Source organism: Bufo bufo, chromosome 1, assembly GCF_905171765.1.
Source record: "Bufo bufo chromosome 1, aBufBuf1.1, whole genome shotgun sequence".
Taxonomy (NCBI): Eukaryota; Metazoa; Chordata; class Amphibia; order Anura; family Bufonidae; genus Bufo; species Bufo bufo.
This window is the reverse complement of record NC_053389.1, coordinates 590,104,671-590,131,538: the sequence shown is the minus strand read 5'-3', so window position 1 is coordinate 590,131,538 and position 26,868 is coordinate 590,104,671. Positions and strand designations below refer to the sequence as shown.

Genomic DNA, 26,868 nt, shown 5'->3' with positions numbered 1-26,868 from the left:
TACCACTCATATCGGGTGTGACAGTAAATTGCACGGCGCAGACGCAGTGATCGTGGCGTGGATTCAAACAAAGGGGAGGGAGCCAGCGTTTTTTTAACCATCTCCCCGTTTGAAAAATCAATTTAATAAATGGATCCCAGATTGGGGACCATACAGGGATTAAACTGATGAGAATAGTACTACAGAAAATACCACTCACGGGTGTGACAGTAAATTGCACGGCGCAGATGCAGTGACCGTGGCGTGGATTTAAACAAAGGGGAGGGAGCCAGCGTTTTTTTAACCATCTCCCCGTTCAAAAAATCTATTTAATTCACCTTTCGGGGACCCTTGGTGTTGTACGTGGCTGGGTGGAGGAAGAAATCTTCAATGACATCAACGGGACATGGCTAGCTTGGTATTCAACCTTGTGCAAATGGGAAGTTTGCGGTTGGGTAAATGGACTGTTTGCGGTGCATTAAAAGGTGAGTTTGGTCTGTCAATGTCTGTGAAGCGGGCGTAACCCTTACACTACCTGATCGATACAACATCATACCTGATCGTATACACACACTGGATGTTTAAACCACGTTGTTAAAAAAAAAATGGATTGTTAGGCGATTTATGCCCTTTATAGATTAAAATCCAACTCTGCGTCAACTATGTAATTCTCCATTGGAGTTTTGCCATGGATCCCCCTCCGGCATGCCACAGTTCAGGTGTTAGTCCCCTTGAAACAACTTTTCCATCACTACTGTGGCTAGAAAGAGTCCCTGTGGGTTTTAAATGGGTTTTAAAATTCGCCTGCCTATTGAAGTCTATGGCGGTTCGCCCGTTCGCGAACATTTGCAGAAAATCGCATTCGCCGTTCGCGAACGGAAAATTTTATTTTCGCGACATCTCTAATTACCACCTGTACTGTAATGCAGTGAGCGGGATGGAGGTGAGTATTTTGCTCTTTTTTTTTTTTTTTTTCCTTTGTGAACACTACTGGGGCACCAAGGAGGAGGCACTATACTGTATATATATTAAGAGGCACCACTGGGGGGCACTATATATAAAGAGGCACTACTGGAGGAGTATTATATATAAAGAGGCACTACTGGGGTCACTATATATAAAGAAGCACTATATATAAAGAGGCATTACTGGGGGGCACTATATATAAAGAGGCACTACTGGGAGGAGCATTATATATAAAGAGGCCCTACTGGGGGTTACTATATATAAAGAGGAACTACTGGTGGGAGCATTATATCTAAATAGGCAGTATATATAAAGGGAAACTACTGGGGGACACTATATATAAAGGGGCACTACTGGGGGGCACTATATATAAAGAGGCACTACTGGGGGAGGACTATATATAAAGAGGCACTACTGGGAGGAGCATTATATATAAAGAGGCCCTACTGAGGGGTACTATATATAAAGAGGCACTACTGGTGGAAGCATTATATCTAAATAGGCACTATATATAAAGGGACACTACTGGGGGACACTATATATAAAGGGGCACTACTGGGGGGCACTATATATAAAGAGGCACTACTGGGGGGAGGACTATATATAAAGAGGTACTACTGGGGGAAGCACTATATGTAAAGAGGCACTACTGGGGGCACTATATGTAAAGAGGCACTACTGGGGGGCACTATATTTAAAGAGGCACTACTGGGGGGCGCTATATGTAGAGAGGCACTACTGGGGGGGGCACTATATGTAAAGAGGCACTATTTGGGGGGGCATTATATCTACTGGGACCTAAATGGGGATGATTACTAAGTAGGGCCATAAAAGGAGGCAATAATACTAAATATCTGTGTTCTGTTTGTTCAGTTATACAGAAAGAAGTTGTGGAAAAAGGAAAGAAAATAACTCCAGTCAGAGGAGACATCATTTATAGTTATAGAGTAGAGGCCTTATAGTTATAGAGTGGGGTTTATTAATTACTGATTTTTGAATGACACCCCCCCCCCTCCCTCGACGGTCCACGAGAAAATAGTTTTGTGTGAAACCAATCCCTGGCACAAAAAAGGATGGGGACCACTGCTATAGATTGCTTAGACTAAGGCTACTTTCTATAACAGCTCAGAGCTGCAGATTTCTGTCTTCATTTATGGTAGAAAACTGGTGTAAATTAAGATAAATTTGTCGATTCGTCTAACCACACCCCCTTCAATCGCCTTGCCACACCCCCTTTTATAAAAGTGGCAAAGAAGGCAAAAAGGGGAGATGCGGCAATTTTTTAAAAAAGTCGCAGTTAGTCACAGACTTTTTAATGCCACTTTTCAGGCGTAAAGGGAATCCCCCTCTTTTTTTCTTTGTCCTAACTATTGGTTGGCCTAGTTTGAGGCAGAATTTTATGCCAGTATTGTGGCACAACTTTGGTGCAAAATATCGAATATATTCATCTTTTAGAATATTCGTCTTTTTTTTTTTTTTTAATCTGTACAGTTTTTCCACTTCGGCATACTCCTTCTCGACAAGCATCCCCGTCACCATGGAAACGCCTGGATGTTAGAATATACCATCGAATCTGAGTTTTCACGATCTCAGTGAGATCGTGAAAGCTCAGATCTGGTCGTGAAAACTCAGATCCAATGGTATATTCTAACCCCCAGGCATTCCCATGGTGACGGGGACGCTTGTCGGGGAGGAGTATGCCGAAAAGGAACAACTGTAGAGATTGAAGAAAAAAAAAAACAGAGGAATATATTCGATATAGTGCTATATATTTGTTTTTTAGAATATTTGTCAATGACGAATATTTTAAAAAACAAATACGGTATATAGCACTATATTCGATATAGTGCTGTATATTTGTTTTTTAGAATATTCGTCATATTTTTCCATCTGAAGTCAGGATTCCTCCCTGCTTAAGTTGCTCGACAAGCAACTTAAGAAGGGAGGAATCATAGCTTCAGATGGAAAAAAATTACGAATATTCTAAAAAACAAATATATAACACTATATCGAATATAGTGCTATATATTTCTTTTTGACTCACGCCTGTATTGATCGCGTAATATTCGCATATTACGCGATCATTACATTGACGATTTTTCGAGTAAAAAAATTTAGAGTATAACGAATATTCAAATTCGCAAATATTCGACGAATATTCTATAAAATTCTAATATGACCCCTGCCGCTCATCACTAGTGATCATCACATGACCACAGTAGAATGAATGAAGGCTCCTACTGAATTACAGAAAGCAGAGGTCTTGAACACCCCGTGAAACTGATACAGAAATTATATAGGAAAAAATATAATGGACAACTTTTATTTGCTGAAAATGTATTTTTTTTAATTTTTTTATTTAATCATGTTACATGTTACTGTTACAAGTCCTACCATACCTGCAAACTTTACTAAGCCTGAACAGAGTAAAAACTGTTCCTACTAGTATCTATTGAATTATGTACAAACAAACCATCATAAGTACTTACTGCATTTCCAGGAAGCCCGGGTTCGCCAGGTTTACCCTACCATGAGAAAAGAGAAATATGTTGTAACAGTAGCTACAAAATCTTCCTGTAGGAATACAATTATTCAGCCAGCCCATAATTCAGTTATTCTAAAATACATTCCATCAAAATAACTGTCAAACTATTATTCGCTATAGAGTGAGGACCTAAAAGCACAATTTTAAAGATTATTCAAAATTATTATTGAAAATGCATGGTGATTTTGAATCTTAGCTCCTGGAGGAATGGCTGCATAGGATTGAAGCTTGCACTCCTGCTCCTGTAAGAGGGAATTTGGGGTAATGAATGTACGTTAGGAAATTGCTTTGAAAGCAATTTCCTAATAATTGGTTAAGACTACAGCTCCATAGTGAATTCACATTTGTAATATATAACCAAAAATTTTGTTTGACCTTCAACATGGCAGTAGGATACATACACTGTAATTTTGAAATATGGTTTGTGATAATTGGATATTGTTTTATGATAATCCAAATATGCCAACAAAATTGTATTAATTTCGGGTAGAAATATATTTTTAAAACATAAAATGTCTAATTAGTGTTATGCTCATTCTATATTCTACACACCTTCTGTCCCACAGGTCCCCTTGCACCAAATAGTCCCATAGATCCTTTAGAGCCATCATCACCCTTAATACCCTGTGAAGAATCGAAGACTCTGTTAATAACAATCCTATTGTCTTATTATAAAATTAATGCTAAACATATTTTGGGAATGAAACTTTTAAATATAATGCATCTATTTTCATATAAACTATATACATGTTAATTGTACTAAGATTTAAAAAGATTACCAGAGATGGGTCATCAGCCTATGCATTGATTGTGACTGCAATGTTTGGAGTCAGCAAATATATTTTTCCCCTTACATGAGGAAAATCGCCTTGTGCCTTATGGTGGTGGTGGTGGTGGTAGTGGTGGTGAGGGGGGGGGGGGGGGGGGTTGCCTTCATCTGGATCAACATGGCAGAAACATTGGATAAATTAGGTGGATTGATGTCTTTTTTTTAACCTATGGTTCTGGTGTTACATACATCTAAACTGTTCGAACAACATTCTCAACAAACTGGCTGAATGAAGTGTTTATGTAGGCTTGCTTATACCTGTTTGGCCTGATTTAGACAGCCATATTTTTTATCCATGTGCTACTTGTGAATAACAGACTGCACACAGACAGCACTGGGACCCATAAAAGTCAATTATGAAATTAAAACATCAGTTTTTCCACATGGGACCCCTGGAGAAACTCAGGACATACAATATGTTGGCTCTGTCTCATATAACATGGACCTTAAAACCACTGGAGAAAATTGTCTCCACCAGCTGCCCGGTCTGTTCTACACAGACATATGGACATCACTATGAACAAATTCAAAATGAAAAAAAATCTACAGCACTCTGTAAAAACGGCACTTCCTTATTGGAGAATCCTTAAAAATATCCTATACATCAATTAAAAAACAGACCTATGTATTTTGGACATAGTGTGACTTGTCCTTTATCATGATTTTGAATTTGTTGGCACCTGCTATTTGGACATCCAACAGAGACAAATCAGTGAACATACAGTATACAGTAATCAGTTTTCTTCTGTGTATCTTACTACACTGAGCATTTTCTACATACACAAAAGACCCATTACTCTCAAATATTGTTCACAAATCTGTCTAAATCTGTGTTAGTGAGCACTTCTCTTTTGCCGAGATAATCCATCCCACCTCCACAGGTGTGGCATATCAAGGTGCTGATTAGACAGCATGAATATTGCACAGGTTTGCCTTAGACTGCCCACAATAAAATGCCACTCTGAAATGTACACAGTTTTGCCTTACGGGGGGGAGCAGAAAACCAGTCAGTATCTGGTGTGGCCACCATTTGCCTCACACAGTGCAACACATCTCCGTCGCATAGAGTTGATCAGGTTGTTGGTTGTTCCCTGTGGAATGTTGGTCCACTCCTTTTCAATAGCTGTGCGAAGTTGCAGAATATTGGCAGGAACTGGAACACGTTGTCATATACGCCGATCTAGATCATCCCAAACATGCTCAATTGGTGACATGTCCGGTGAGTATGCTGGCCATGCAAGAACTGGGATGTTTTCAGCTTCCAGGAATTGTGTACAGATCCTTGCAATATGGGACCGTGCATTATCATGCTGCAACATGAGGTGATGGTCGTGGATAAGTGGGACAAAAATGGGCCTCAGGATCTCGTCACGGTATCTCTGTGCATTCAAAAGGCCATCAATAAAATGCACCTGTGTTCGTTGTCCATAACATACGCCTGCCCATACCATAACCCCACCGCCACCATAGGCCACTTGATCCACAATGTTGACTTCAGCAAACCGCTCACCCAAACGACGCCACACACGCTGTCTGCCATCTGCCCTGAACAGTGAAAACCGGGACTCATCCGTGAACAGAACGCCTCTCCAACGTGCCAGATGCCATTGAATGTGAGCATTTGCCCACTTTAGTCAGTTACGACAACGAACTGCAGTCAGGTCCAGACCTCTGAGGACGATGAGCATGCAGATGAGCTTCCCTGAGACGGTGTCTGCAACTGTCCGGGTGGCTGGTCTCAGACAATCATGGAGGTGAACATGCTGGATGTGGAGGTCCTGGGCTGACGTGGTTACATGTGGTCTGCGGTTGTGAGGCCGGTTGGATGCACTGCCAAATTCTCTGAAACGCCTTTGGAGACGGCTTATGGTAGAGAAATGAACATTCGTTGCGCGGGCAACAGCTCTGGTAGACATTCCTGCAGTCAGCATGCCAATTGCACGCTCCCTCAAACGTTGCGACATCTGTGGCATTGTGCTGTGTGATCAAACTGCACATTTCAGAGTGGACTTTTATTGTGGGAAGTCTAAGGCACACCTGTGCAATATTCATGCTGTCTAATCAGCACTTTGATATGTCACACCTGTGAGGTGGGATGGATTATCTCGGCAAAGGAGAAGTGCTCACTAACACAGATTTAGACAGATTTGTGAACAATATTTAAGAGTAATGGGTCTTTTGTGTATGTAGAAAATGTTTCAAATCTTTGAGTTCAGCTCATGCAAAATGGGAGCAAAACTGAAAGTGTTGCGTTTATATTTTTGCTCAGTGTATATGGACCTCACTGCATGTTAAAAAAATTGTCCATGTATTAAGACCGCAGCATTTTTAAAATGACCATCTGAATCCCACCTAAGGGTGCATATCATACTATCAGTAAACTGTTTAGGCTTATCAGACATAGGTTAGGAAAGTAATATGACAATGTAGTGTGGAACAGATAAAATTCATGGAAATAGGGTACATATGTTGTACTTTCTCTCCTGGTGGTCCATCTTCTCCTTTTTCGCCTTTATCTCCATCAAAACCTGGATATCCCCTAACACCCTACAAAACAGAAGTATGCATTTGAAACTTCATTCTTTTCATATATTATAAATATTGTAAAAATGGATAATACCAATATTATTTGTAGATTTAAAAGCTAAGCCCACGCTTACAAACAATTTTTTTCTTTTGCCCTAATGTATCTACAATGAAAAATGAAGCAACTTTGTCTTGATAGTAAATTTCCTACTATTTTGTGTCCTCCACAAACCTATGTAATTCCTTGTTTACAGACTACAAACAAGCTCTGTGTTGTTTGATTCTCTAGTCATAAAGCCCAGATGCACCCTGATTTTGGCAGGACCAGGCAACTATCTTATGTGTATGGGGGTCTCCCAACTATAACCCAAAAGATGATGTCAGGGGGAAAGAAGAATCAGACATTTTGATTTTCAAGGTCTGGTACTTTTGTTCTAACAGGAGATAAGCCGCCATCAGAAGCACCAGACAGTTGCTTACTGAACTTCACCCTGTACTTGCATGCTCGGCTGAAGCTGGCTGGCTGACAGCTACTGAAGGTATGTTACCACCTATACACCCTTCCATCTGTCCTCTACTTCTTACAGTTGTTTAGCAAGAAGTAAGCTACAGATTAAACAGACTATAATTGCAGCATTACAAGCATGCAGTAGTTTGCATTATCATGGACTCACATAAGTCTGCATTGAAGATATGCATATACAGAAAATGATACTGAACATTTCAAGGCTATTTGATTGCTTCACTTTTCATTGTGGATGCATAGGAGCAATTTTAGGCTATTCCAACTTTGGGTCAAAAATGCCACTGTCCAGATGTGTATAGGCCCGGAACCAGAAGCTTTGCTGAGAGAAGAACTGCTCTCGGACCAAGTGGTGGGGAGCAGGTGAGTGGATTTCTTTGTTTAGCTACAACACTGTACTGGCAAAAAGTAAAAAGTTGCCTAAAGCTGAAATACAATGTCATAAAGATAGAAAAAAATGCACCAGTACCACAGAAGTCTTTTACAAAATTCAAACTTTTTCCATAAAGTGAAATTGACAATTCCATAACATAAAATCCATCTTTAGAAGTCAACGATTCACAATCTTCAGACATTTGGTATAAAAAACTTGAATCTAGGAGACTAGGATACAGAGGGCAGGGCTCCAGATGGCGACCAAAATTGTCGCCAATGCGACCTAGAATTGCAAAATGGCGACAAAGCTTTGTAGTCTTGTCGCCATTTGTGCATAGACCCTCCGCTGCTCTGCCTCTTTCACACACGAGTTGAACCGACATAAGAAGCGCTGCTGTCAGTGCGTGCCATGTTCTCCTCAACAGCACAGGGGAGAAGGAGGCAGTCCCACCTCTTGTGCCGCTGCTGCCACCAATGTGTCACAGTCGTTTCCTTTGACTGTGACCTTTCGTTCTTGCTCGTTCGGCGCTCCTCGCTGAAGTTCTGTTCCTGTGTGTCATTTTTGGTTCTTTATGGGTTAACTCCCCTGTGTGCCTATTAGGAGTTAATCCTCTGTCTGCTCCATGGGTGTGGCCTCTCTGCTGCACCCATGGAACCTGTATATAAGGCTGAGGTTTCCTCAGTTCTGTGTCAGCTCTCCTGGTGTGTGTTGTCTTGTCCTGCTCCTGGTTTGTACTCTCTCTCCCATGCTGCTGACCCATGGGATCCGTGTCCATCTGTGCTCTGTGGGTTTCCCTACTTGTTCATTTACGTCCTCTTTAACGTCCTCTTTCCTGTCTTTCTGTTATCTGTTCTGCCTCTTATGTTTTAGTTACTTTGTGTGAATTCATATGTCTGTGTTCAGCAAGCCTTTGCAGCAGAGTGGCATGACAAGGCCATGCAGTTTACTACTGGTGGAGCAAGTCCTTCTCTGCTCATTGCCACTCCTGCTCCCTTGCATGAACTCCTGCTTGTGTTATTATTTGCCCTGTTTTGTATTTACCTGTCTGTTATGTTTGCCTATGTGCCGTCGGTACCTTCTGGTACCTGTTGTCCATTCGTTCCTGCTGTCACTGTCTAGTTCACGCTCCAGAGTGGACCTTGGCAACTTCCTGTGGCAAAGTCTATCCCTACCATCTAGGGCTCTAGTGAACACCAGGAGTTGCTTAGTCACGCCCCTCTGGAGTATTACTAGACAGTGGCGCAGTGGGGGTTTTCTCCCACTGTGCTGACGGTACATAGAGCTCATGTTTTCTCTGTGCTGCCTTTTATGTTTTTGTTTGTGCAATAAACTCTTATGTGTCTGTACCTGATTTCCGTTTATTTCTTGATGACGCTGTGGTTTCTGTTTGGGACCTCCAACTCGTGACACAATGGACTGATAGCAGGGAGGAGGAGGGGAGGGGCTGTGGCCACTGCGCCACCAATGAATATAGTTTATGCCTGAATACAAACGCAGGTGGCGGGTGCCTGCAATATCCCATACCCGACACACAGCCTCTATGACTGAGGGGTTAATTGCGGCGGATCGCAGCGCGCAGTCAAAGAGGCCGGGTATGGGATATGGCAAGCACCAGCAGCCTGGGTTTGTATTCAGGCATAAACTACATTCATTGGTGGCACAGTGCGCCCCCACCCAACCCCAGTATTATAAAGTATAATCATTGGTGGCACAGTGCGCCCCCAACCCCCCCCCCAGTATTATAACTATTATAATCATTGGTGGCAGTTGCTACAGGGTCCCCTCCTCCTCATTGGTGGCAGTGGCAGCTTCTGGTTGGAGCCCCAGCAGTGTAATCACGTGATTGCCATGGTAACCTCCCTGCTGCTGTGTGTACTATGCACAGGGCAGCAGGGAGAGTGTAAAATTCTATTCACCCTAATAGAGCTCTATCATGGTAAATAGAACAAGGGATAAAAAGATCCCAGGTTCTAGCCCCTAAGGGGGCTAATAGTTATTAAATAAAAAGTAAAAAAACAAAACACCAAAATACTAAAAGTTTAAATCGCCCCCTTTCCCAATTTTACATATAAAATATATAAACAATAAAAAAAATAAACATATTACATATCGCTGCGCCCGAAAAAGTGTGACCTATTAAAATATTTACCCACCAATTAAATACACCGGGTAGTAATAAAGTGAAAGGAGCCCTAACACATTTTACAAAATTCGATACCCAAACAATAGAGCTACGGCTCCAATTATAAGTACAGGTTGCTGGCGAAATAGCGTTGGGACAAGGAGACTGAGGGACCGGCGCACTAATATTGGGTACTTTTTCTGAGCTTGTCTTTATTTCAACACTGCCTATGTATATTTCCCATTGGATCCAACCATCCAGTTACTTTTTCTTTTCTTTTTCTGGCTTTATTGCGACGCTCCTTACTAATTTATGTGAACCCATGTGTGTCGATCCCCCGGTCCTCCTCGGGTCTTTCCTCACTACAACATACCTGTTTACTGCTGTTTTTATGACAATGTGATTGTGTTTATTTAATAAAGAGAATTTTTGTACTTATAATTGGAGCCGTAGTTCTATTGTTTGGGTATCGAATTTTATTAAAATATTTAAAATATCTCCTATGCGGTGAACACCATATCAGAAAAAAAATAAAAAACGTGTAATTCGCCATTTTATTTTCCTTGCACCGACAAAAATTAGGATCGGACTGTTCTATTATGGTCCAGATGTTCCATAAAATGCGGAATGCATGCAGCTTTTTTTGTGTTTTATTTTTTTCGCACGGTATTGAATATCGCAATACTTTTTTATGGTATGGAAATCTAATCAAAATTTTGGTATCGTGACAACTCTAGGTAAGATGTTTTTTTAAATTATACCGTAATTATATGTATTTTAAATTTGGCGACTAAAAATGTAATTTGGCTCCTAAATTTTTTAGGTTAGGAGCCAATTGCTCCTTGATATTTTTTTTTTAGTCAGGAGCACTGGAGGGGGATCCAGCACTCCGTGCGCCCATTTCAGGGACAATGCCCCTTTGTCAAGCATATATATACCATTCCAGACTACGCTTAAATATCCACTTATACTTTTATTAATCATTTAATAATCTAAACCTACCTATACACAAAACATATTTAAATAGTTAAATAAATAACCATTTACCGTATTTTTCGCCCTATAAGACGCACCGGCCCATAAGACGCACCTAGGTTTTTGAGGAGGAAAATAAGAAAAAAAAAAATTTTAACCAATAGGTTTGCTTTTGGTGGGTTTTGAACTAATTGTGGTCTGTGGATGGCGCACTGTTATGGGGGATCTGTGGATGGCGAACTGTTAAGGGGGATCTGTGGTTAACGCACTGTTATGGGGATCTGTGGGTGACGCACTGATATGGGGGATCTGTGGGTGACGCACTGTTATGGGGGATCTGTGGGTGACACTTATGGGGGATCTGTGGGTGACACTTATGGGGGATCTGCGGGTGACACTTATGGGGCATCTGTGGGTGACACTTATGGGGGATCTGTGGGTGGCTCTTATTGGGGTCTCTGAATAGCACTGTTATGGGGATCTGTGTATGACAGTTATGGGGGGAATCTGTGGATGACACATATATAGCATCTTATGCTATGTGTCATCCACAGATCCCCTCCATAACAGTGTCCCTGAGGTGAATGACCCTCAATACAGGGGCTTTTATAATTACAGCGGGGCCCGTGCAGTGACTGTATTCTACTACACGGGCCCCGCTCACTGTATAATTGTATCTGTAATAGTTAATTATGTATATACCGGTAATCGCATAATCAGCGCCTGTTTTACTTACAACTACAAGCACTCGGTAGGTAGCAGAGAGGAGGGAGGAGGCAGGCCGGGAGGATGGGCGCTGGCAGTGTGAGTCACTACGTCATGCGCCCACGCCACCTGCTTCATTAATAAAGTGGGCGGCGCAGGCGCGTGACGTAGTGACTCACACTGCCAGCGCCCGTCCTCCCGGCCTGCCTCCTCCCTCCTCTCTGCTACCTACCGAGCGCTTGTAGTTGTAAGTAATACAGGCGCTGATTATGCGATTACCGGTATATACATAATTAACTATTACAGATATGATTATACAGTGAGCGGGGCCCGTGTAGTAGAATACAGTCACTGCACGGGCCCCGCTGTCATTATAAAAGCAGATGCCGGCCCCCAGCCCCTTCTCCCTCACAGCTGATACCGCGCGGCGGGTGTATCATTGAAAATTCAGCAAAATCAGCAGCATTCGCCCCATAAGACGCACTGCTATTTTCCCCCCACTTTTGGGGGGGAAAGTGCGTCTTATAGGGCGAAAAATACAGTAGCTATGTCACAGAATATAGCTGTACCTACAAAAAGATAGTAGTATTACAGCATTCTGTTGTGGTACCGGTTGTGGTATCAGTGACTGTTGTGGTACTGATATGTTTTTTCTATCTTTATGACATTGTGCACAGTACCACTAGGGAAGGCCTAAGGCTACTTTCAAACATGTAAAAAAAAATTGGCATAGCCATTTACTGCTGCGTGCCTGCCAGACCCTATTGACTATAATGGAATGTGTTCAGGATTTGGCTGCTCCACTGTACAGTCGTGGCCAAAAGTTTTGAGAATTACATAAATATTGGAAATTGGAAAAGTTGCTGCTTAAGTTTTTATAATAGCAATTTGCATATACTCCAGAATGTTATGAAGAGTGATCAGATGAATTGCATAGTCCTTCTTTGCCATGAAAATTAACTTAATCCCCAAAAAAAACTTTCCACTGCATTTCATTGCTGTCATTAAAGGACCTGCTGAGATCATTTCAGTAATCGTCTTGTTAACTCAGGTGAGAATGTTGACGAGCACAAGGCTGGAGATCATTATGTCAGGCTGATTGGGTTAAAATGGCAGACTTGACATGTTAAAAGGAGGGTGATGCTTGAAATCATTTTTCTTCCATTGTTAACCATGGTGACCTGCAAAGAAACGCGTGCAGCCATCATTGCGTTGCATAAAAATGGCTTCACAGGCAAGGATATTGTGGCTACTGAGATTGCAGCTCAATCAACAATTTATAGGATCATCAAGAACTTCAAGGAAAGAGGTTCAATTCTTATTAAGAAGGCTTCAGGGCGTCCAATAAAGTCCAGCAAGTGCCAGGATTGTCTCCTAAAGAGGATTCAGCTGCGGGATCGGAGTGCCACCAGTGCAGAGCTTGCTCAGGAATGGCAGCAGGCAGGTGTGAGCGCATCTGCACGTACAGTGAGGCGAAGACTTTTGGAAGATGGCCTGGTGTCAAGAAGGGCAGCAAAGAAGCCACTTCTCTCCAAAAAAAACATCAGGGACAGATTGATCTTCTGCAAAAAGTATGGTGAATGGACTCCTGAGGACTGGGGCAAAGTCATATTCTCTGATGAAGCCTCTTTCCGATTGTTTGGGGCATCTGGAAAAAGGCTTGTCCGGAGAAGAAAAGGGGAGCGCTACCATCAGTCCTGTGTCATGCCAACAGTAAAGCATCCTGAGACCATTCATGTGTGGGTTTGCTTCTCATCCAAGGGAGTGGGCTCACTCACAATTTTGCCCAAAAACACAGCCATGAATAAAGAATGGTACCAAAACACCCTCCAACAGCAACTTCTTCCAACAATCCAACAACAGTTTGGTGAAGAACAATGCATTTTCCAGCACGATGGAGCACCGTGCCATAAGGCAAAAGTGATAACTAAGTGGCTCGGGGACCAAAACGTTAACATTTTGGGTCCATGGCCTGGTAACTCCCCAGATCTTAATCCCATTGAGAACTTGTGGTCAATCCTCAAGAGGCGGGTGGACAAACAAAAACCCACTAATTCTGACAAACTCCAAGAAGTGATTATGAAGGAATGGGTTGCTATCAGTCAGGAATTGGCCCAGAAGTTGATTGAGAGCATGCCCAGTCGAATTGCAGAGGTCCTGAAAAAGAAGGGCCAACATTGCAAATACTGACTGTTTGCATAAATGTCATGTAATTGTCGATAAAAGCCTTTGAAACGTATGAAGTGCGTGTAATTATATTTCACTACATCACAGAAACAACTGAAACAAAGATCTAAAAGCAGTTTAGCAGCAAACTTTGTGAAAACTAATATTTGTGTCATTCTCAAAACTTTTGGCCACGACTATATATTAGCTGGCAGTTGGCTGGACAAAAATTGCTCTGAATGGTCTTTGTCCATCCAAATCCTGCCAAATATGCTAAGGAGCAGCAGGATCCCTGCTGCATCCCATTAAAGGGATTGACCACTTTCTGGTTATTGTTGAACAATGTGTTTGTGAGATGATTATATGGCACTTACTAATACAGCCTTTGTTGAAATGATTCCCCATTTTCTATATTTTATAAGATATGCCCCCTTGTTTACAAAGTCTTTTGCACTGACCACACAAAAGTCCTGTCCATAAGATGGACGCTCATGACGGGTCATATGACCAGACATGAGTCATGTGACCTTACGAACACATTGGTAGCCAATAAGTGGCCAACCCCTTTAAAGTAAAAGGGATCTGGTGGGCAAATGGCACTATCTGGCTATGCCAGATCCAGAGAACTCAGGCAGGCGGTTCTCTGCTGGGACCTCCGTTGTATTTCTTTGATGTCTGTGTGTAACTAGTCTTAGGGGGTGTTGATACAGCACAGAACCTGCACTGTTGAGCATGAGTGTGTTTGCATACAGAAGATGTAACTAGAGTTGAGCGAACACCTGGATGTTCGGGTTCGAGAAGTTCGGCCGAACTTCACGGAAATGTTCGGGTTCGGGATCCGAACCCGAACCGAACTTCGTCCCGAACCCGAACCCCATTGAAGTCAATGGGGACCCGAACTTTTGGGCACTAAAAAGGCTGTAAAACAGCCCAGGAAAGAGCTAGAGGGCTGCAAAAGGCAGCAATATGTAGGTAAATCCCCTGCAAACAAATGTGGATAGGGAAATGAATTAAAATAAAAATAAAAAAAATAAAAATGACCCAATATCAATTGGACAGAGGTCCCATAGCAGAGAATCTGGCTTCACGTCAGCAGAGAATCAGTCTCTTCATGCCATAGCAAAGAATCTGGCTTCATGTCAGCACAGAATCAGTCTCTTCATGCCATAGCAGAGAATCTGGCTTCATATCAGCACAGAATCAGTCTTCATGTCATAGCAGAGAATCAGGCTTCACGTCACCCACCACTGGAACAGGCCACTGTCACACATTTAGGCCCCGGCACCCAGACAGTGGAGAGCGGTCCCGTAACAGAGAATCTGGCCTTATGTCAGCGCAGAATCTGTCTTCATGTCATAGCAGAGAATCAGGCTTCACGTCACCCACCACTGGAACAGGCCACTGTCACACATTTAGGCCCCGGCACCCAGACAGAGGAGAGAGGTCCTGTAACAGAGAATCTGGCCTTATGTCAGCACAGAATCTGTCTTCATGTCATAGCAGAGAATCAGGCATCACGTCACCCACCACTGGAACAGGCCACTGTCACACATTTAGGCCCAGGCACCCAGGCAGAGGAAAGAGGTCCCGTAACAGAGAATCTGGCCTTATGTCAGCGCAGAATCAGTCTTCATGTCATAGCAGAGAATCAGGCTTCACGTCACCCACCACTGGAACAGGCCACTGTAACACATTTAGGCCCCGACACCCAGACAGAGGAGAGCGGTCCCGTAACAGAGAATCTGGCCTTATGTCAGCGCAGAATCTGTCTTCATGTCATAGCAGAGAATCAGGCTTCATGTCACCCACCACTGGAACAGGCCACTGTCACACATTTAGGCCCCGGCACCCAGACAGAGGAGAGAGGTCCTGTAACAGAGAATCTGGCCTTATGTCAGCGCAGAATAAGTCTTCATGTAATAGCAGAGAATCAGGCTTCACGTCACCCACCACTGGAACAGGCCACTGTCACATATTTAGGCCCAGGCACCCAGGCAGAGGATAGAGGTTGCGTAACAGAGAATCTGGCTTCATGTCAGCACAGAATAAGTCTTCATGTCATAGCAGAGAATCAGGCTTCACGTCACCCACCACTGGAACAGGCCACTGTCACACATTTAGGCCCCGGCACCCACACAGAGGAGAGAGGTCCTGTAACAGAGAATCTGGCCTTATGTCAGCGCAGAATCAGTCTTCATGTCATAGCAGAGAATCAGGCTTCACGTCACCCACCACTGGATAAGGCCACTGTCACATATTTAGGCCCAGGCACCCAGGCAGAGGAGAGAGGTCGCGTAATAGAGAATATGGCTTCATGTCAGCACAGAATAAGTCTTCATGTCATAGCAGAGAATCAGGCTTCACGTCACCCACCACTGGAACAGGCCACTGTCACACATTTAGGCCCCGGCACCCACACAGAGGAGAGAGGTCCTGTAACAGAGAATCTGGCCTTATGTCAGCGCAGAATCAGTCTTCATGTCATAGCAGAGAATCAGGCTTCACGTCACCCACCACTGGATAAGGCCACTGTCACATATTTAGGCCCAGGCACCCAGGCAGAGGAGAGAGGTCGCGTAACAGAGAATCTGGCTTCATGCCAGCACAGAATAAGTCTTCATGTCATAGCAGAGAATCAGGCTTTACGTCACCCACCACTGGAACAGGCCACTGTCACACATTTAGGCCCCGACACCCAGACAGAGGAGAGGTTCATTCAACTTTGGGTTGCCCCGCAATATAATGGTAAAATGAAATTAAAAATAGTATTGAATGAGGAAGTGCCCTGGAGTAGAATAATATATTGTTAAGGGGAGGTAGTTAATATCTAATCTGCACAAGGGATGGACAGGTCCTGTGGGATCCATGCCTGGTTCATTTTTATGAACGTCAGCTTGTCCACATTGGCTGTAGACAGGCGGCTGCGTTTGTCTGTAATGACGCCCCCTGCAGTGCTGAATACACGTTCAGACAAAACGCTGGCCGCGGGGCAGGCCAGCACCTCCAAGGCATAAAAGGCTAGCTCTGGCCACGTGGACAATTTGGAGACCCAGAAGTTGAATGGGGCCGAACCATCAGTCAGTACGTGGAGGGGTGTGCACAGGTACTGTTCCACCATGTTAGTGAAATGTTGCCTCCTGCTAACACGTTCCGTATCAGGTGGTGGTGCACTTAGCTGTGGCGTGTTGACAAAACTTTTCCACATCTCTGCCATGCTAACCCTGCCCTCAGAGGAGCTGGGCGTGACACAGCTGCGTTGGCGACCTCTTGCTCCTCCTCTGCCTTCGCCTTGGGCTTCCACTGGTTCCCCTGTGACATTTGGGAATGCTCTCAGTAGCGCGTCTACCAACGTGCGCTTGTACTCGCGCATCTTCCTATGACGCTCCAGTGTAGGAAGTAAGGAGGGCACATTGTCTTTGTACCGGGGATCCAGCAGGGTGGCAACCCAGTAGTCCGCACACGTTAAAATGTGGGCAACTCTGCTGTCGTTGCGCAGGCACTGCAGCATGTAGTCGCTCATGTGTGCCAGGCTGCCCAGAGGTAAGGACAAGCTGTCCTCTGTGGGAGGCGTATCGTCATCGTCCTGTGTTTCCCCCCAGCCACGCACCAGTGATGGGCCCGAGCTGCTTTGGGTGCCACCCCACTGTGAACATGCTTCATCCTCATCCTCCTCCACCTCCTCCTCATCCTCGTCCTCCAGTAGTGGGCCCTGTCTGGCCACATTTGTACCTGGCCTCTGGTGTTGCAAAAAACCTCCCTCTGAGTCACTTCGAAGAGACTGGCCTGAAAGTGCTAAAAATGACCCCTCTTCCTCCTCTTCCTCCTGGGCCACCGCCTCTTCCATCATCGCCCTAAGTGTTTTCTCAAGGAGACATAGAAGTGGTATTGTAACGCTGATAACGGCGTCATCGCCACTGGCCATGTTGGTGGAGTACTCAAAACAGCGCAACAGGGCACACAGGTCTCGCATGGAGGCCCAGTCATTGGTGGTGAAGTGTGTCTGATCCACAGTGCGACTGACCCGTGCGTGCTGCAGCTGAAACTCCACTATGGCCTGCTGCTGCTCGCACAGTCTGTCCAGCATATGCAAGGTGGAGTTCCACCTGGTGGGTACGTCGCATATGAGGCGGTGAGCGGGAAGGCCGAAGTTACGCTGTAGCGCAGACAGGCGAGCAGCGGCAGGGTGCTAACGCCGGAAGCGCGAACAGACGGCCCGCACTTTATGCAGCAGCTCTGACATGTCGGGGTAGTTGCGAATGAACTTCTGCACCACCAAATTCAGCACATGCGCCAGGCAAGGGATGTGCGTCAAACCGGCTAGTCCCAGAGCTGCAACGAGATTTCGCCCATTATCGCACACCACCAGGCCGGGCTTGAGGCTCACCGGCAGCAACCACTCGTCGGTCTGTTGTTCTATACCCCGCCACAACTCCTGTGCGGTGTGGGGCCTGTCCCCCAAACATATGAGTTTCAGAATGGCCTGCTGACGTTTACCCCGTGCTGTGCTGAAGTTGGTGGTGAAGGTGTGTGGCTGACTGGATGAGCAGGTGGAAGAAGAGGAGGAGGAAGCTGAGTAGGAGGAGGAGGAGACAGGAGGCAAAGAATGTTGCCCTGCGATCCTTGGCGGCGGAAGGACGTGCGCCAAACAGCTCTCTGCCTGGGGCCCAGCCGCCACTACATTTACCCAGTGTGCAGTTAGGGAGATATAGCGTCCCTGGCCGTGCTTACTGGTCCACGTATCTGTGGTTAGGTGGACCTTGCCACAAATGGCGTTGCGCAGTGCACACTTGATTTTATCGGACACTTGTTTGTGCAGGGAAGGCACGGCTCTCTTAGCGAAGTAGTGGCGGCTGGGAACAACATACTGTGGGACAGCAAGTGACATGAGCTGTTTGAAGCTGTGTGTGTCCACCAGCCTAAATGACAGCATTTCATAGGCCAGTAGTTTAGAAATGCTGGCATTCAGGGCCAGGGATCGAGGGTGGCTAGGTGGGAATTTACGCTTTCTCTCAAATGTTTGTGAGATGGAGAGCTGAACGCTGCCGTGTGACATGGTTGAGATGCTTGGTGACGCAGGTGGTGGTGTTGGTGGTACATCCCATGTTTGCTGGGCGGCAGGTGCCAACGTTCCTCCAGAGGCAGAGGAAGAGGCCGAGGCGGCAGCAGCAGCAGAAGAGGCCGAGGCGGCAGCAGCAGAAGAGGCAGCAGGGGGACCCTGAGTGACTTCCTTGTTTTTAAGGTGTTTACTCCACTGCAGTTCATGCTTTGCATGCAGGTGCCTGGTCATGCAGGTTGTGCTAAGGTGCAGAACGTTAATGCATCTCTTCAGGCTCTGATGGCACAGCGTGCAAACCACTCGGGTCTTGTCGTCAGCACATTGTTTGAAGAAGTGCCATGCCAGGGAACTCCTTGAAGCTGCCTTTGGGGCGCTCGGTCCCAGATGGCGGCGGTCAGTAGCAGGCGGAGTCTCTTGGCGGCGGGTGTTCTGATTTTGCCCACTGCTCCCTCTTTTGCTACGCTGTTGGCTCGGTCTCACCACTGCCTCTTCCTCCGAACTCTGAAAGTCAGTGGCACGACCTTCATTCCATGTGTGGTCTAGGACCTCATCGTCCCCTGCATCGTCTTCCACCCAGTCTTGACCCCTGACCTCCTGTTCAGTCTGCACACGGCAGAAAGACGCAGCAGTTGGCACCTGTGTTTCGTCATCATCAGAGACGTGCTGAGGTAGTATTCCCATGTCCTCATCATCAGGAAACATAAGTTGTTGTGCGTTAGTGCATTCTATCTCTTTCACCCCTGGTGAAGGGCTAGGTGGATGCCCTTGGGAAACCCTGGCAGCAGAGTCTTCAAACAGCATAAGAGACTGCTGCATAACTTGAGGCTCAGACAGTTTCCCTGATATGCATGGGGGTGATGTGACAGACTGATGGGCTTGGTTTTCATGCGCCATCTGTGCGCTTTCTGCAGAAGACTGGGTGGGAGATAATGTGAACGTGCTAGATGCACTGTCGGCCACCTAATTGACTAATGCCTGTACCTGCTCAGGCCTTACCATCCTTAGAACGGCATTGGGCCCCACCAAATATCCCTGTAAATTCTGGCGGCTACTGGGACCTGAGGTAGTTGGTACACTAGGACGTGTGGCTGTGGCAGAACGGCCACGTCCTCTCCCAGCACCAGAGGGTCCACTAACACCACCACGACCATGTCCACGTCCGCGTCCGCGTCCCTTATTAGATGTTTTCCTCATTGTTCCCGTTCACCACAATTTTGAGAATGGCAAATTTGGGAATAGTTTTTCAACCCAGAACAAAAAGTGTGCTTTTACGGTCACTACAAATAACTTACAGATTTGGTTGAATAGAGATGCGAGGCCTGTTTTTTTTTGTGCTGTGTGACAGGTATAGGTTTAATCACAGAATCAGACTTCTATCTGCACGCTAGCGTGTGTCTTAGGTTTTTCTGAATGACACTATCAGTACCTTCAATGTAAGATATCCTTTTTGGGATAGATTTCAAGTAGGCCTCAAATACCACAAACTAGTTATTTTGAGAATGGCAAATTTGGGAATAGTTTTTCAATCCAGAAAATAAAAAGTGCTTTTACGGTCACTACAAATAACTTGACCAGCTAAAACAGTACAGATTTGGTTGAATAGAGATGTGAGGCCTGTTTTTTTTTGCGCTGTGTGACAGGTATAGGTTTAATCACAGAATCAGACTTCTATCTGCACGCTAGCGTGTGTCTTAGGTTTTTCTGAATGACACTATCAGTACCTTCAATGTAAGATATCCTTTTTGGGATAGATTTCAAGTAGGCCTCAAATACCACAAACTAGTTATTTTGAGAATGGCAAATTTGGGAATAGTTTTTCAATCCAGAAAATAAAAAGTGCTTTTACGGTCACTACAAATAACTTGACCAGCTAAAACAGTACAGATTTGGTTGAATAGAGATGTGAGGCCTGTTTTTTTTGCGCTGTGTGACAGGTATAGGTTTAATCACAGAATCAGACTTCTATCTGCACGCTAGCGTGTGTCTTAGGTTTTTCTGAATGACACTATCAGCACCTTCAATGTAAGATATCCTTTTTGGGATAGATTTCAAGTAGGCCTCAAATACCACAAACTAGTTATTTTGAGAATGGCAAATTTGGGAATAGTTTTTCAACCCAGAAAAAAAAGTGTGCTTTTACGGTCACTACAAATAACTTGACCAGCTAAAACAGTACAGATTTGGTTGAATAGAGATGTGAGGCCTGTTTTTTTTTGAGCTGTGTGACAGGTATAGGTTTAATCACAGAATCAGACTTCTATCTGCACGCTAGCGTGTGTCTTAGGTTTTTCTGAATGACACTATCAGTACCTTCAATGTAAGATATCCTTTTTGGGATAGATTTCAAGTAGGCCTCAAATACCACAAACTAGTTATTTTGAGAATGGCAAATTTGGGAATAGTTTTTCAATCCAGAAAATAAAAAGTGCTTTTACGGTCACTACAAATAACTTGACCAGCTAAAACAGTACAGATTTGGTTGAATAGAGATGTGAGGCCTGTTTTTTTTTGCGGTGTGTGACAGGTATAGGTTTAATCACAGAATCAGACTTCTATCTGCACGCTAGCGTGTGTCTTAGGTTTTTCTGAATGACACTATCAGCACCTTCAATGTAAGATATCCTTTTTGGGATAGATTTCAAGTAGGCCTCATATAGCAGAAACTAGTTATTTTGAGAATGGCAAATTTGGGAATAATTTTTCAACGAAGAACAAAAAGTGTGCTTTTCCGGTCACTACAAATAACTTGACCAGCTAAAACAGTACAGATTTGGTTGAATAGAAATGTCAGGTCTATTTTTTAGGCGCTGGGTGACAGGCTCAACTTGCCCCTGATGTAGTATATGGCCAAAAAATAACCACACTGTTGATGGTTAAATGCACTTGGGTGACACAGGCTCAGCCTGCACCAGATGTAGTATATGGCCAAAAAATAATCAGACTGTTGATGGTTAAATGCACTTCGGTGACACAGGCTCAGCCTGCAGCTGATGTAGTATATGGCCAAAAAATAACCAGACTGTTGATGGTTAAATGCACTTCGGTGACACAGGCTCAGCCTGCAGCTGATGTAGGATATAGCACAAAATAACCACACTATTGATGGTTAAATACACTTGGTGATAGCTTGTGCTGGCGCACCACAAGTCACAAAATGGCCGCCGATCACCCCAGAAAAAAAGTGATCTAAAAACGCTCTGGGCAGCCTCAAAAAAGTGAGCAAGTCAATATTAGCACTTCAATGATCCACAGCTGCAGATCGATCACAGAATGAAGTCTTTTGGAGGAGTTAATCTGCCTAATCTCGCCCTAACGTCGCAGCTGCAACCTCTCCCTATGCTTGAATCAGCAGAGTGACGTGCAGCGCTACGTGACCCAAGCTTATATAGAGGCTGGGTCAGATGCTGCACTGGCCAATCACAGCCATGCCAATAGTAGGCAAGGCTGTGATGGCCTCTTGGGGCAAGTAGTATGACGCTTGTTGATTAGCTGCTTTGCAGCCTTTCAAAAAGCGCCAAGAAAGCGCCGAACACCGAACCCGAACACGGACTTTTACGAAAATGTTCGGGTTCGGGTCCGTGTCACGGACACCCCAAAATTCGGTAGGAACCCGAACTATACAGTTCGGGTTCGCTCATCCCTAGATGTAACTTATTAACACAACTCACACATGTTCAGGCTGGTTCAGGAGGTTCAGCTGGATTAGCAACAAGACTAACTCAATAGACTTTCTATTGAGTTCGTCCACAGTCTTGCGCTCAGCAGAGAGGTGAAGCTGCGCTTGGCTGAGTGTTTCTGTCCCCTCGTTCTAGCGATCGGTGAGGGTCTCAGAGCTGGGACCCACCAATTAACACTTTTGATATGTCCCTATGACAAATCAAAAAAAGTATAGTTACTCTTTAATAGTTTTGGCCTTGCGGTTCGCCGCAAATTTTGCGTGTTTGCGATCCACTGAACATATGGCAATGTTCACGCGACATATTCTTTTGCATTGCGCCAAACTTTGACCCATGACATATCCATCAGGTGGGACAGGACAGCCAATTGAGACGTTTCAGCACATGGACACACCCCCAACCCTATAACAGAACCCGATCTGGCAGCCATTTCACATTATGTGTTTTGCCAGTGTAGGGAGAGGTTGCATTTTGGAGCAGGGACAGGCTATTAGGAACTTAGGGACACCAAACGCTAGATCATAGGGCCACAAAAGTCCTTTTAAGGACTGGTAACTTTGTGCTATCGATAGGTTTTATACACAGAGGGATGTGATATACAGTACAGACCAAAAGTTTGGACACACCTTCTCATTCAAAGAGTTTTCTTTATTTTCATGACTATGAAAATTGTAGATTCACACTGAAGGCATCAAAACTATGAATTTACACATGTGGAATTATATACATAACAAACAAGTGTGAAACAACTGAAAATATGTCATATTCTAGGTTCTTCAAAGTAGCCACCTTTTGCTTTGATTACTGCTTTGGACACTCTTAGCATTCTCTTGATGAGCTTCAAGAGGTAGTCCCCTGAAATGGTCTTCCAACAGTCTTGAAGGAGTTCCCAGAGATGCTTAGCACTTGTTGGCCCTTTTGCCTTCACTCTGCGGTCCAGCTCTACAAAGAATGGTGTGAAAAGGTAAAAACATCCAGTATGCGACAGTCCTGTGGGCAAAAATGCCTTGTGGATGCTAGAGGTCAGAGGAGAATGGGCCGACTGATTCAAGCTGATAGAAGAGCAACGTTGACTGAAATAACCACTCGTTACAACCGTGGTATGCAGCAAAGCATTTGTGAAGCCACAACACGCACAACCTTGAGGCGGATGGGCTACAACAGCAGAAGACCCCACCGGGTACCACTCATCTCCACTACAAATAGGAAAAAGAGGCTACAATTTGCACGAGCTCACCGAAATTGGACTGTTGAAGACTGGAAAAATGTTGCCTGGTCTGATGAGTCTCGATTTCGGTTGAGACATTCAAATGGTAGAGTCCGAATTTGGCGTAAACCTAATGAGAACCTAGAATATGACATATTTTCAGTTGTTTCACACTTGTTTGTTATGTATATAATTCCACATGTGTTAAATCATAGTTTTGATGCCTTCATAGTCATGAAAATAAAGAAAACTCTTTGAATGAGAAGGTGTGTCCAAACTTTTGGTCTGTACTGTACTTATAATACACTTTCTAAAATAGAAAGTATATTATAGTGCATTTGTATGCTTCCAGAAAATACTGATTGAGGGCTGCAATCTATCAGCTTCCACAAAATAATGATTGAGGTTTTCCATATACCTGCGTCCACAAAATTACTGCTTGAGGGTGATATACCTGCTTCAACTAACAACTGATTGAGGCCTGCCATATATCAGCTTCCACAAAATATTGATACAGATTGCAGGTTTTGAGATACCTGCCTCAACTAACAATTTTGATTGAGGCCTTCCATATATCAGCTTCCACAAAACAATGATAGAGGTTTTCCATATACCTGCGTCCACAAAATACAGATTGCGGGTTTTGATATACCTGCTTCAACTAACAACTGATTGAGAAAAAAATAAGGGGTTGGGTCAGCACAACCTGCCTGTAGGTGCACATCACTATGGCGAAATACATATACAAACGGAAAATGCAAATGTGATCGCACACTACATCCAGCACTCTGCCCTCCATGCTGGATGAGACATTGGTTTATATTTTGGCCAAAGCATAGTAAGCCACTCACCGCGTCAAGGTTGTCTCATGAGTGGTCCCTAACTCTTGTTCCTACCTGTTCATGGGCCATGACAGCCACATAAAATCCAGGGAATGCAGGTCAGCATGCAAGCCAAGTACACTTTGCTTGTAACCCCGTCCGGTGCCATTACAGCTTTCATCGGATCCAGGGATGCAAGTACCAACATGCATGCTGAACCCACCATATACTTCTCCTGGAGCCAGATGGCTAATGGTAGGTTCTATACAAGCAGACTCAGTTTTATACTGACTTTAAAACCAGCCTCAAGGACAGATTAACTGGTCAGGTGTGCAATGACTCCAAGGAGATCACCACGCCTCCAATATATACTACAAAGAAAAAAATAAGGGGTTGGGTCAGCACAACCTGCCTGTAGGTGCACATCACTATGGCGAAATACATATACAAACGGAAAATGCAAATGTGATCGCACACTACATCCAGCACTCTGCCCTCCATGCTGGATGAGACATTGGTTTATATTTTGGCCAAAGCATAGTAAGCCACTCACCGCGTCAAGGTTGTCTCATGAGTGGTCCCTAACTCTTGTTCCTACCTGTTCATGGGCCATGACAGCCACATAAAATCCAGGGAATGCAGGTCAGCATGCAAGCCAAGTACACTTTGCTTGTAACCCCGTCCGGTGCCATTACAGCTTTCATCGGATCCAGGGATGCAAGTACCAACATGCATGCTGAACCCACCATATACTTCTCCTGGAGCCAGATGGCTAATGGTAGGTTCTATACAAGCAGACTCAGTTTTATACTGACTTTAAAACCAGCCTCAAGGACAGATTAACTGGTCAGGTATGCAATGACTCCAAGGAGATCACCACGCCTCCAATATATACTACAAAGAAAAAAATAAGGGGTTGGGTCAGCACAACCTGCCTGTAGGTGCACATCACTATGGCGAAATACATATACAAACGGAAAATGCAAATGTGATCGCACACTACATCCAGCACTCTGCCCTCCATGCTGGATGAGACATTGGTTTATATTTTGGCCAAAGCATAGTAAGCCACTCACCGCGTCAAGGTTGTCTCATGAGTGGTCCCTAACTCTTGTTCCTACCTGTTCATGGGCCATGACAGCCACATAAAATCCAGGGAATGCAGGTCAGCATGCAAGCCAAGTACACTTTGCTTGTAACCCCGTCCGGTGCCATTACAGCTTTCATCGGATCCAGGGATGCAAGTACCAACATGCATGCTGAACCCACCATATACTTATCCTGGAGCCAGATGGCTAATGGTAGGTTCTATACAAGCAGACTCAGTTTTATACTGACTTTAAAACCAGCCTCAAGGACAGATTAACTGGTCAGGTGTGCAATGACTCCAAGGAGATCACCACGCCTCCAATATATACTACAAAGAAAAAAATAAGGGGTTGGGTCAGCACAACCTGCCTGTAGGTGCACATCACTATGGCGAAATACATATACAAACGGAAAATGCAAATGTGATCGCACACTACATCCAGCACTCTGCCCTCCATGCTGGATGAGACATTGGTTTATATTTTGGCCAAAGCATAGTAAGCCACTCACCGCGTCAAGGTTGTCTCATGAGTGGTCCCTAACTCTTGTTCCTACCTGTTCATGGGCCATGACAGCCACATAAAATCCAGGGAATGCAGGTCAGCATGCAAGCCAAGTACACTTTGCTTGTAACCCCGTCCGGTGCCATTACAGCTTTCATCGGATCCAGGGATGCAAGTACCAACATGCATGCTGAACCCACCATATACTTCTCCTGGAGCCAGATGGCTAATGGTAGGTTCTATACAAGCAGACTCAGTTTTATACTGACTTTAAAACCAGCCTCAAGGACAGATTAACTGGTCAGGTGTGCAATGACTCCAAGGAGATCACCACGCCTCCAATATATACTACAAAGAAAAAAATAAGGGGTTGGGTCAGCACAACCTGCCTGTAGGTGCACATCACTATGGCGAAATACATATACAAACGGAAAATGCAAATGTGATCGCACACTACATCCAGCACTCTGCCCTCCATGCTGGATGAGACATTGGTTTATATTTTGGCCAAAGCATAGTAAGCCACTCACCGCGTCAAGGTTGTCTCATGAGTGGTCCCTAACTCTTGTTCCTACCTGTTCATGGGCCATGACAGCCACATAAAATCCAGGGAATGCAGGTCAGCATGCAAGCCAAGTACACTTTGCTTGTAACCCCGTCCGGTGCCATTACAGCTTTCATCGGATCCAGGGATGCAAGTACCAACATGCATGCTGAACCCACCATATACTTCTCCTGGAGCCAGATGGCTAATGGTAGGTTCTATACAAGCAGACTCAGTTTTATACTGACTTTAAAACCAG

General features: G+C 44.6%; 1 protein-coding gene across 1 annotated transcript in view; it reads right to left on the bottom strand.

Moving 5' to 3' along the window:
* LOC120986031 (collagen alpha-1(VII) chain-like) overlaps positions 1-26,868 on the bottom strand; it is a 570,823-nt gene that overhangs the window by 208,975 nt on the left and 334,980 nt on the right. Inside the window, exons 83-85 of the mRNA XM_040414311.1 lie at positions 6,795-6,866; positions 4,043-4,114; positions 3,435-3,470 (exon numbers count right to left, since the gene is read on the bottom strand). Coding sequence (XP_040270245.1) covers positions 3,435-3,470; positions 4,043-4,114; positions 6,795-6,866 — 180 coding nt within the window. The remainder of the gene's footprint in view (positions 1-3,434; positions 3,471-4,042; positions 4,115-6,794; positions 6,867-26,868) is intronic.